The following is a 12,764-nucleotide window of genomic DNA, read 5'->3' on the forward strand; positions in this document are numbered from 1 at the left end:
AAAAAAAGGTGATTAGATACTCATTGATGGTTTGAAAGGAGTACATACTTGAGAAAATATATCTTTTTTATTTTGTTTTTAAATGTCCTGAAAGTTTTGAAAATTATTGACTGTATTTGGTTTTAATTTTTTGAAAATTGAAATTTTTTATTTTTCATATTTTTTATATTTTTATTAAATATTTTTAAAATTTTAATTATTTTTTTATTTTTTAAATGTACTTTACTTACATGTATCTAAAAATAAAATATTTTTAAAAAAATATTTTTAAAAATCAATAAATATATAAGAATACAAAAAAATATAATGAATTTTAATATTTTTTTATATTTTTGGTATTTAGTAATTTTTTTAAGAACTTTTTATAAATATTATACTTTTTAAATGTATTTATGTTAAGTTTATTTAAAATTTAAAAAAATTATTTAAAATATTAAAAAAATAATAAAAACAAAAAAACAATAAACAAACAAACAAACAAACAAATACAAAAAACAAAAAAAGTGTAATTTCGAAAAAATGAATCCTGAGGTAAGAAACTAAACAAACAAATTTGGTTTGATTTTTAAATTGTTTTTTTTTAAAGGGTGATCTTAATAGCACTTATCTCTTTTTTTTTTTAAAAGGCTTCTCATTTCTTTGAATTCTCAATAAAAATCTTAAGGATTCCACATAATACCAAAATTATTCCTCTTCCAAAATATTACACCCCCCCCCCCCCACACACCCACCCATAACAATTTGCAGCACACTCACCAAAACATAACTTACCAGATTTGCACACCCCCATCACCGATCCATTACAGACCAAGCACCGATACACACTGGGCAATGATCTCACCCTATGAATGACGAAAATCATATCCACCATGGACACAGGTAGTCTCCTATCGCATCATTTTGATAGGTATTTTGATCAATCATAGTTATTTTTATTATTTTTCATGATATTATTTGTTCTGAAATATTTTTTAATCTCCTTGAATGTTCTTATTTTTTAATCTTTTTTAATCACTTGTTAGAAATATATAAGCCTGGGACACAAACTTAGCATTTTAGTGGATCCACATCATATAAGCTATTTTACGTTTGCCTAAAAATGGGACATAGCAATAGGGGTAACAGTAGCGGTAGCAGTAGCAGAAGAAATTGTAAAATAAGATATGAATGAATGAGAATGATTAATGAGAATGATTTTATCAGGATGAAGATGGATAATGATTAATGAGAATGATTTTATCAGGATGAAGATGAATTATGGTGGATGTAGGTGACCAAAAACACAATTGGAATAAATAGGGATGATAGACTATGAGGTAGTATTTGGTTCACTACAATAAAACAGAATAGAATGATCATTACATCTTCTATGTTTGGTTGACTAACAAAACAGTGACAAAATGCATAAGAGAATTATCATTCACTATTTTGAGGGAATAGTTAATCTATATAAAAGCCAAAGGAATGATCATTGCGTCCCATTCTCACTCATTCCAGTAAACCAAATGAAGCATGAGGGTTGGGTGTTCAATTCTGAGTATTGTTTTCGTGAGGATGGATGTTCCATTTCAATTTGTGTCAATTATAGTAATTTTAATTGAAATTATAATTGTCATTAAAAAAAAATATATCAGTAAGGGTCCTTTTAAAAATAAAAAATAAAAAAGAAGGGACTATTAGCGCCACTATTTTTAAAAATTTTAAACTAAAAACTAACATAGTGAAAAAAAAATATATATATATATATATATATAAAACACTCGTCATTTTAATATAAATAGTTTTAAATTTTTTTAGGGCAAACATAATTTTTAAATTTTTTATTTTGGTATTTATTTTTGTTAAATTAATTTCTTTTTTTTCAAAAAGATTTCTAAAAAATTATTGTAAATAATTAGCCATTGTCATTTTTTTTAAAATGAAAATAATTAGCAGACGAGTATTTGTTTCAACTTTAAAATTTTGAAGCAAAAACACAAAGCAAGAAAGAAAAACGTTAGCAAACAATCCAATTTAGTTTGAACAAATAGTTTGGAAATAAATAAATATATATATATATATATATATATGAGGATATACATTAAAAAGAGAGGTAATACTTATCAAATTGAACAAGTAGTCATGATATCAGTTTAATTTGAACAAATAATAAAAAGAACAAATTTACATTTTCCAACTAAAGGAGAAGAAGGGGGGTTGAGGAGCTGCAATATTTTAGCATATTATTCTGTGCAAGGACATCCTCTTATTGCTAATTGAGAGTTGCTGCTTTAAAAAAATAAAAACACAAGTGGAATGTAAAAGGATTTGATACAAATTTATTTAGTGTAATTTTTCTCAAATTAAAAATTGACAATTAAAAAATAAAAATTAAAAACAACTATTCTACAGCTTCTACATAATTATTACTTTTATTCTTATTTTAGCTTAATTAACCACTCACTACCTTATAAGGTATAAAGAAATACTACACCAAATATTCTGATATAGTCTCAAAAGCAAATAAATAAACAAATACCATAAGCGGCATCTATAAATTGCACCAACTATTTGAGAGTGATCCAATATATATTCATAGTTATGACTCAATCACATTGTATAATCATATCTATAAATACAAACACATGAAAAAATTCTAAATATTTATTAGGATTTAGTTATCAGGTCACGTGGACAAATCTACTATACGAATTGTTCACAACTATATCATATAGATGTGAATACTTAGTAAGCCCATTAAAACCACTCTAAAACCTCACTAGGTCACTATTCAAAACTATGATTCATTGTTGTGGTTATCATAATTTCAACTACATCGCAGCATAATGAAAAAGGGAAGTTAAAGTATCTATTTATCGTGTCAAATAAAATCAAATTAAACTAAGCTTGACTAGAGAAATAATACCAACATGTAGGTGGTAAGATTTGAACCATTGATCTCATAGTGGAGTATAGGAATTCTGGCCAATTAGATTTAACCCGTTAATTAAATCAAACTGCCTTACAAGTAAGTGAGTTGCATGATTTATTTTTCTAGTTATCTATTATGTCAAAGACTATACACTTGGTTAAATTAAATAAATTTATAATTTATCATCTAATCTCCTTTTATGTTTAAAAAAAAAAATAGTAAGCCCTACAAGTTTTAACTCACATAATACTTCTTAATTTTATCAATAATTCGTTAATTTTATGAATAAAATAATGATATCTTTATACTTTTATATTATTTATATTAGTTTTGATTCATTTAATTTTATTTAAAAAATATTAATATAATTATGTAAAATTATAAAATTTCTTATATTTCTTTTAAATACCAAAAAGAGGTGAGTGTAATTTATTTTTTTATTTTACTATGACATGATGGCATGTAAGGTTATTTTCCATGGACAAAAAGAAATAAATGAGAATTTGATAAGCTAACAAGATAAGGGGGGTGTACATCCAATTTTTGTCGATGGCTAGCTATATCTACAATGGCCCATATACAACTCCAAGCAACAAACAGTCCCCACTTGTAAAGGAGGCTGGCTTTAGAGAAGTTGCCAAATTTCTTGTTATAGAGAGAAGCATATTCAATTCAATTGACAATGGGGAGCAAAGCCAGCTGTAGTGATTGGGGGAGAGCTCAAGCTTCACTTATTCCACTCACATGATCTCTCTCTCTCTCTCTCTCTCTCTCTCTCTCTCTCTCTCTCTCTCTCTCTCTCTCTTGTTTTTTGACCATTAACTTCTTTGGGAGCCAGCCACCTTCCTTCCTAAGCAATAACTCTGACATCATTGTATGTGCAAACCAAATATTACTGCTAGGCTGTCTGTATTTGGGCAATTTGTTAAAATAAATTAGGTGAATTGCATTAAAATTCCTTATTTCCTTACTCTTTTTATTCATCAACTCATACGTAAGGATAACAATGGATCAGATTTTTAGTTTCACACGTAAATTCTTAATTTTAAACTGATCTATTGTAAGTCAATTTTAATAAGTGCCTTTATGTATTGTTTAATATTAGAAAGTTTGTAAAAAAAAATTATAAAAATAAATAAAAATATTTAAAAATTATATTGATTTCAATTAAAGTGGATTGAATTTAGTAAAAAGTGTTGTGTATTATATAATTTTTTTTTATTTTTTACTTGTGCTCTCGGGACACTTGTTAGCAAAACATCTATTTTAATAATACAATTTCATAGTTTATGCTAACATTGATAGTTTTTACCTACATAACCCTATAATTTACCCCACTTTATCAATACTCTTTCAAATCCTTTTTTATTAAAATCGGATTGGGACAATGAGGTTAAATGAATTAGTATTGAATTATTGATAAAAATGAAAATGTTATGTCAATTAAAATTTTAAGAGAATTTAATGTAATTAATCCAAATTTATAAGACTTATTATGTGTTTTCTAAACTCAGTGAGAGGTCAGTGCAATATACCAAAAAAAGTATAACAGTGTATTTAAGCAAACATGTTCAATTTTTTTCACAAGGTATTAAAAGTTGTACCAAAGAGATTTATAATTTTTTTCAAATTTTTTATACCAATAATTTAAAAAACTATAATTACAAAAATTAACTTATAAGTAATGGCAATTTGCCAAACGACCAAAAGCTTGCCAAACATCTCATAATCATGCGCATACTCAAAAATTTGAGGTAAAATTTTCACCCAGAATCTCAACACATCAAATATTGAAGTTAATTTTAAAAAATAATAATTTAACTCAAAATTTAATGAGATGAGATAGGTGGGAAATTGTTAATGCACTAACATATATAAATGCTCTTTTGACTGTCCGAGCTGCTGAAAATGGCCTACTTGCCATTACTGAGGGCTACAAGAAAAATCTAAAAATCACTGGTCAATATAGATCTTGTGAATCAAATAATGAACTATTATTTTTTAGCCCCCACAAAAGAGGATGACACATTAAAGGCTTGCGTACCCAGTTTAATGAGAGAGTGAAGAAAAGAAACACCTGCGTTTTACAGTTGGGAAGAAGCAAGGAATGAAGACAAATCATGAACAAATAAATAAGGGTAAATTATAGATACACTTCTGACGCTTATTTAAAATATAAGTTGTCTTTTATAGTTTAAAAAACTATGAATATCCTATTGTTAAAAAAATTATTTAATAGAATAAATTCAAAAAATAAAATTCATAATTGCTCTCCTATACAATAATAAAATTATCTAAATTATTAATTGAAACATATTTCTAATATAATTAAAAACTGTTAATTGATTTGATGATTTATTAATAAAAATGATGATTTGTTATGAAATTAGAAACCTCAATAGGTGAAATGTAATTTTCAAAACTACAAGGAGCAATTTGTATTTTAATCAAAACTCAAGGATATATTTGTAATTTACCTAATAAATAAATAAATAAAGGTTTCTTTCCTATCTTATAGTTTGAGGGGTGCCTCTATTTACACATCACTTTTCATCTCAATGCACACCATTAATTAGTTTATTTTTTATTACAATATTAACCTAATGTAAAATAACTACAAAGGACAAAGGGTTGTGATACACACCTTATGTAAAATTACCATAAAGGACAATAATGAATACAATACACACCTCTTCTCAAACGTTACTTACGTATCTTCTCTCTCAAAAACCAAAAAATCCTAAACCAAAAACCAAAAATCTTTAAAGAAACAACCAAAAATATACATATTATTGAAAATTTTGATTGGACTGAATAATGGATGCATCTGACAATATTGGTTTGGAACAATGGAGTCAGGAAAAGGTTAGTTTGTTTGTTTTTTTTTTTTTTTTTTTCGTGTACTTGCTGAGTAGTAAATTATTTGTATTCGTTCAGATACCCAGATTCGAACAATGTACTCATGTTCAACTATCTACAACCGAACAAGTTCTAGTTGTTTGATTTTCGAGTGTCGAACATAGTCCACAAGTTCGGTTAGTAAGTTCCGAACTTATAGCATTTGTTCTGTTTTCAACAGTCGAACATTTGGATTTAGCTAGACTCTGTATTTCCGAACACTTATAATAATTTTCTTTTTTTATTTTTTTTTTTTCCAGAACTGTGCATCCATGGAATGCAGTAATGTTGGATCGGAGTGTTTTGTTGACTACACAAGTCAATTTATTACTAAAGAGTGAAGTCGTGAACCAGAAGAGAATAGAGTGAAGTCGTCTTTAGCATGAACGGAGACCGGTTTAGACTGGTTTTCAAACCTCTGGAATGATGACAATGAAACAGAGAATGGAGGGAGACGTTCACAACATGTGTGTTTTTGAAGTAGACGTGTATATTACAGGAAATATAGAAGATTGAAGATTGTGGGTGGGGTGTGTAAGTGCGTAAAGGTAAAGATGAAAGATCGTGGGTGGGATGTGTAAGTAAGGGCAAAGACGTAAGATTATGGTGTGTATTGAGCAAATTTCTTATTTATCAAATTACTAAAGGTGTGCCTTCAGTAGTGGTGTCTCTTGAAATAAAATGCGATATGTAAATAAAGGCACCCTACTTCCAGATCTTTTTCTAACTTTTATTTTATAAAGTTGTAACAACACATTATTTAAACTTAGAATCAATTGCCTATATTTACCAATTTAAAATTTTTTTATCCGTAATTGAATTCAGAAGATAGATTAATTGATATGACTGTTTTATAGTATGAACAAAAGCTACCTTTTAAGTGTAAATTGGAAAAAAATCAAACATGAAGAGCCAAGTGAAAAATTAAAAAAAAAAATGATAAATTACAAATTACAAATTACAAATAGGTTTGTTTAAAATATGAATTGCCTCTTATGGTTTGAAAAATTACAAATACCTTCGTAAAAAAAATTTATTTAACAGAATTAATTGAAAAAATAAAAAATTTATAACTGTTGACCTATACAATAATAAAATTATCTAAATTATTAATTAAAATAAAGTTTTAACATTATTAAATGCTGTTAATTAACTTGATGATTTATTAATAAAAGGACCTATTTGTTATTTAATTAGAAACCTTATGGGGCATAATGTAATTTCTAAAATCACAGGAGGTAATTTATAATTTAAGTAAATCTCAGGGGGTATGTTTGTAATTTATCCTAAAAAAATAGTCAAGGGGGTAGCATGTAATTTGTCTGAAATATTATTGTAACAAATGGGGGCAATTTTATTTCCACACACCAAAATATCTCACTCTACATCCTCTCTTAATATACACACCAATTAATTTAAATGTTGTAATTTTACTCAATGCACAGCCCTTTTTGTCAAAAATATCCTTCTCTTTAACATTGAAACCCTAAACTAACACTCATTCTCTAGTTGGTGAAGAGCAATTCTTCAAGCATTCTTGCAATGGCCTGGTAAAAAAAATCTTCTGACTACAAAAATGAAACATATGTATAAATTGGGACACACAAGCAAACAAATAATACATCACCATAAAGATATTAAGAAATCGATCCAAAAATTCACTCACTACAAACAAAAAAAATTGAATTGAAAGAATATTCCTATATAGTAGTGAAAATGTGCATGTATGAGATAGCCACACACACACACAAAAGAAGAAGAAGAAGAAGAAAAAGAAGTAAAACAGTAAAAATGACATATTGTTAATAGCCTTTTCAACAGTGAAATCAAAACTGTAATAAAAAGTTCTTGAAAACAATAGTAAAAAGCTCTTGAAAACAAATATATAAACAATGTATTAGGAAAATTCCCACTCAATTGGTTAGTATTGAGATCAAGAGATTGCAATGAACTCAAATTTTCAAAACTGTAATAGCGGCAGCAACACCGATGGGCAGTAACTAGGATTAGGGTTAAAAAATTAAGGTTTTGGTGGAGAAGACAAGAACACTTTAGTAATTTTATTTTAAGACAAAATTGTAATAAAAAATAAATTATTAAGTGTGTGTACAGAGGTAAATAGATGTGTAAAAATAAAATTTCCCAACAAATGGGCAAGGACACCTTTTAATCCAAAAATTCACATAATGAAGTTTATTTTTAAGAGAGAGAGAGAGAGATAAGGGATACACCTTTTAATAAACAAAAAAATCCTTTTGACAAAGGATTATTTTAGCAAGTAGGTTAAAAGTTAATTTTTTAATTTTTTAAAAAAATAGAAAAATAATATGACTTAAAAAAAATTAAAAGTCAAAAAAATAACTTTTAACCTCATGCCAAAAGAGGTCAAAATAATGAAAAAGAAGAAAGTGATAATAGTGTACAAACTCTCACTTGTAGGAGAGCATCAGAGGCATGTTTGGTAATTTTTTTGTTTTTAAAAAAGTTCAAAAAAAAAAAATATGAAGAAAAAATGGTAACTAGCTTCATTAACAAAAAAATGACATCAACATTTTTTATAAAATAAATAATAAAAGTGAAAAAAAAAAAAATGTGCTCCCCTCTTCCCCTCCATTTGCAACTCCCCTCCCACTAAAGCAACCCCTCCAACAACCTTCCTCTCTAGCAACCACCCCACTCCAAAAGTCTCACTATGAAACCATCATCGGCTTTGGCAATACCCTACTTGTCTGGCAACCATCCCCACTTTTCGACAGAACCCACCAACAATCCCTTCGGACAAACTCACCTCTTTGTCACTCAAGCCACTAATAACTCTTTGAATATATATTTTTCATTTTGATTTTTATTTTAGTGCATGTATGCAACATATATATATATATATATATATATATATATATATGCATGTATTTTATAAAAGGAAAACACAAATAACATATGTATACATTTTATAAAAGGAAAACACGAACGGTATTAGTAGTTTTTTTTTTTTTTTTTTTGACAAGACATTTTTTTAGAATCGCATTAACTGTGTTTGGTTAGGAAATTTAAAGAGGAATTTAGAAAGGAAAAGGAAAAAAGTATGTAAAACTATGTGAAATATAAGTATTTTTTATTCACATTTCACTTTCTTTTTTTATTTTCCTTTTCAAATCTCTCCTCAAATTTCTCAACCAAACACAACATAAACGCATTATTGCATAATAAATTTTTAAATCTATCAAATTGCAATCACCTACAAATAACATACATGAATTAAGATTAACATATAATGCATTTGAGTTTAGAATTAATGTCAAAGGAAACCCTTTTATCATTTAGTCATTTGATAATATTTTTGAGATCATTAATATTGCTCTAACAAGAGTCTCATGTTTTCTCAAAAAAAAATGAAAAATAAAAAACAAGTTTCATGGAGTAAGTAATTGCAAATTAAAGGGGATACAAGTACGTGTTAGTGAAGTGAGAGTTGTGTCTTAATCACAATTTTCATTTATACAACCAGAATTGATAATCATTTGCAACTCTTTAAATTTGTAATCATTTAACTCATTTCCTACACTTATAATTATTCCTAATTAATTCTTCTCTTGACCGTATTGTAAAGGCTTAAATTGAGATAAAATTAAAAAATTCAAGTTTGAATCTATCAAAGGATCACTCAAAGATTTTCCAATATATAGTCAACTTTAAATAATTAAAAAATTTATTAAAAAAAAAATTTACAATGTTTGGTGAATCATGCTCTAACATTCAACGTCATTCACGCATTTCATCAACAGCAAGATTAGTACCCTCAAATTTCAATCTTAGCTGTCATTCATCTTGAGTTATCTACTTGAATATTACTTGCCCAAAAACATCTTCTTTAATAAATAATTTAAAATTGCATGCCAACGCCATTGTCAAGAAAATAATGTACCCTAAAAAAACAAAAAAAAAATATCACGAGAAAGTGACTGAATGCAAATAATGTCATTAAAAAATAAAAAATAATAAGTAAATAAAGATTAAAAAATACAATAAAAAAATAGGCAGGTTCCAATTGAATCAGAATGTAAATCATCATCCTATACAATTAAAAAAGCCCAAAAAAATCTCACTTCTCTTCTTCTTCACATTAGCCTCTTTTTTTTTTCAAGTTTAAAAACAAGTTCAACGTCCAATTTCCAAATAGATAAACAAATTCTCACAATGCACCAAAAAAAGGGTAATAACTCACTTAATAGTAATAACAATCAATCATTGTAATAATTTAAAAAAGAAAATAAAAATTGAACCGAGTTGTGACTCGGTGAATCATGGCAATGCACAACCGTGGCGCGAAAAACCGAGTCGTGACCGGTCCTTATCGAACTCGAACAAAAACCCTTGTTGCATCAAGTTGCCAATAACGGAGGACCCCGACGGCGAGCTAACGGGTCGTAACGCCAGGCACTTAACGCCGTCAGCAATGGCAAGGAAGTAGTTCCGGGGAGGCGGAGCAAAAACCGAGTCACCAGCGAGTTTGAAACTCAGTCTGGGTAGACTCGGCCTAGACACGCCAGACACGTTGACACAAAGATCAAAGCCGCGAGTCGGCTCGGCTGGCTTGGGCAACTTAACGCGCCGTTGAAATGCGGCTAAAATTGTACGGTAAGCCGGGTCGGCTAAAAATGTCAGGGTCGTGCCCGAGTCCATGACGGTACCTCCGTTACCCGAATCATCAACGGCCCAAACGGAAGGGCTTATCGGTAATTTCACGCCACTAACGGACACGCTTTGAATCCCAATATAGTAAAATGTCGGAGATAGAGGGTTGATTTGCAAAGGTGTGAACTTGATTATTGACTTTCCGACGTCGTTTTGGTCGCCGCCGATGATGAGAAAGCTCGTCGGAGGAGGAGAGAGAGTGTAGTCCATTAAACAGTACGAGAACTTGTTGCCGAACCGGCGGCCCAGTTGGGACGACAGCGAGATGGGCCCATTACCCAGGCCCATGACTCCTTGGGCCCCATTGAAGCTGGGACCCGAAACACTCGGACCGGAGACCCGGAAAGCGCAACCGAAATTGAACCCGGTCTGCCTGACTTCCTTGCCGGAGCTGGTGTTAAGGGTCGTCGTTTCGGCGGAGAAGAAGCCAGTGGTGAAAGACCCATCAACGTAGGAGTACTCGAAGCGACATGGGCTGTGGAGGCGACTGTGGTTGCAAGGGACGCGTTTCGGGTGGGAAACGAGTTGACACGCTGAGTCGAAACAGTGGTGGGGAGAGAATGAGGAGGAGTGGCGAGCCAGGAAAGCTGAGTTGGGTGAGTGGTTAGTGCAGTTGCGGCATGCGGAGCAGGTGACCCAGACGAGGTCGCTGCCGGTGTCGGCGACGAGGAGGAGGCGCTGGGGAGGGGTGCCGAGGCGGAGATCGACAAAGTATTGGCCGGAGCCGGAGGAGGCGCCGGAGACGATGGGGAAGCGGGGGGTTTGGCGGCGGTGGAGGGCAGAGAGGCGCTGGGAGTCGGAGGAGAGGGCTTGGGAGGGGGATTGAAGTGGGTTTCGGTGGAGGAGTGGGAGTTTGAGGGAGTCGGTGGGGATGGATTGGGGGGTGGAGAGATCAGGGAATAGAAGGAGGAGAGGGAGAATGAGAGGGAGTAGAGAGAGTCGGTGGGAGAGACGGTAGAGTAGTACCATTGTGGTGTTGGGGGAGGAGGTGAGATGAGAGAGTGACGAGGGAGTAAAGATGGAGAGAGAGAGTTTGGATGGGTGCAAAGGACGGACTATATACGTATGTTTTGATTGGTTATTGAAAGTATAGTATACGGTATACACAATCGTATAGTATATATGTAGGTAATTAATTACTTAATAATCCTGAAATATAAATACTTAATAATTCATAATATCTATACTATATATTAAGTAAAAGGGGGTTTCTAATCCCCAAAGCCCGTGAAAGCTCCAATATGTCAGTCCTAATTTTTTAATTTTTTTTTTATAAAAAAAAATTTAACCTCAGCATTTATTAATTTCTCTCAACCAAAATCTAAATTTCTTGATTTTTTTATTTAAAAAAAAAACCTTAACATTTATTAATTTCTCACAACCCCCAAGTCTTACCCTTATAATAACATTTTAATGCATTAAGTATAAGTATAAAAAAAATTCTTTAAACCTTAAATTGTTAAATTATTTTTATAAAAAATCTTAAAAAATATAATTTATATATTAAAAAAATTTAAAATAAATATAAATATTTATAATTATTCCCTGCATAATACGGGTAATAGGCTAATTGTGATAGAAGGGAAAGGCAGGTAAAGAGTTGATGTAACTTAGGCTTGGTTTGGAAAGTGAGTTGGCTTTTTGGTTTTTGATTTTTTTTTTGCTATTTTAGCCTGGGCTAAAAACTTGATTTGGGAATGATTTTTTAGCTTTTTTAACTTTTTTATGAGAGAATAGTGTAATGATTATGGGTTAATGTGATGTTTTATTTTTTGTAACTAAAATAACCTATTTTATCTTTTACGACTAAAATAACCAAAAAAACCCCAACCCAACTTGCCAAACGGAGCCTTAAAAGACCATGCTAAAACACCATGAGTAATTGTTCAATGGGTTTTGTTAAGTGTACCTGAGGACACGTGTAAATAATAGGTTAAGGTTTCCTTTGTAAGGGGCATAAAAGTTATTTTTTGGCTTTTAATTTATTTTTAATTATATTATTTTTTTATTTTTTTATATGTCTTTTCAAATAAAGTCAATAAATTAATTTTTAACCAATTTCTTCAAACAATCCTAAGTAATATCATAAATAAGTTATTTATTAATTTATTTAAATAACATCACATCTCTAATTTTTTAAATATTATTTAAAAATATATATTATATTATATTCTACAAACATTAAAAAATATATTAAAATAAATAAAACAAATATATTATATTCTACAAATATTTTGTCTCTCTCGTGCCTAACGCGAGTTTT

The 12,764-nt window shown here is 30.1% G+C and overlaps 1 protein-coding gene and 1 long non-coding RNA gene across 3 annotated transcripts; one reads left to right on the plus strand and one right to left on the minus strand.

The window, feature by feature from the left end:
- Positions 1 to 599: 599 nt before the first annotated feature.
- On the plus strand, positions 600 to 6,609 carry LOC114266920 (uncharacterized). 2 transcript variants are annotated; one of them, XR_014330746.1, is made up of 3 exons: positions 600 to 879; positions 5,849 to 5,950; positions 6,070 to 6,609. It is a non-coding gene; the product is annotated as an uncharacterized LOC114266920 (long non-coding RNA). The 2 variants fall into 2 exon arrangements; XR_003630814.2 differs by lacking the exon at positions 5,849 to 5,950 and having other exon boundaries at positions 634 to 879.
- A 3,218-nt stretch (positions 6,610 to 9,827) lies between these two features.
- Positions 9,828 to 11,548, minus strand: LOC114266926 (Eukaryotic aspartyl protease family protein). The gene has a single exon (XM_028207889.2). The coding sequence runs from the start codon at positions 11,468 to 11,470 to the stop codon at positions 10,109 to 10,111; it is 1,362 nt and encodes a 453-aa protein (XP_028063690.2). The 5' UTR covers positions 11,471 to 11,548; the 3' UTR covers positions 9,828 to 10,108.
- Positions 11,549 to 12,764: the final 1,216 nt, after the last annotated feature.

The sequence above is a fragment of the Camellia sinensis genome, chromosome 5 (genome assembly GCF_055761805.1).
Source record: "Camellia sinensis isolate YWXY chromosome 5, ASM5576180v1, whole genome shotgun sequence".
Lineage (NCBI taxonomy): Eukaryota > Viridiplantae > Streptophyta > Magnoliopsida > Ericales > Theaceae > Camellia > Camellia sinensis.

Coding starts and splice junctions, on each gene's coding strand:
- LOC114266926 (XM_028207889.2), bottom strand. CDS start 11,470: ATGGTACTACTCTACCGTCTCTCCCACCGACTCTCTCTACTCCCTCTC.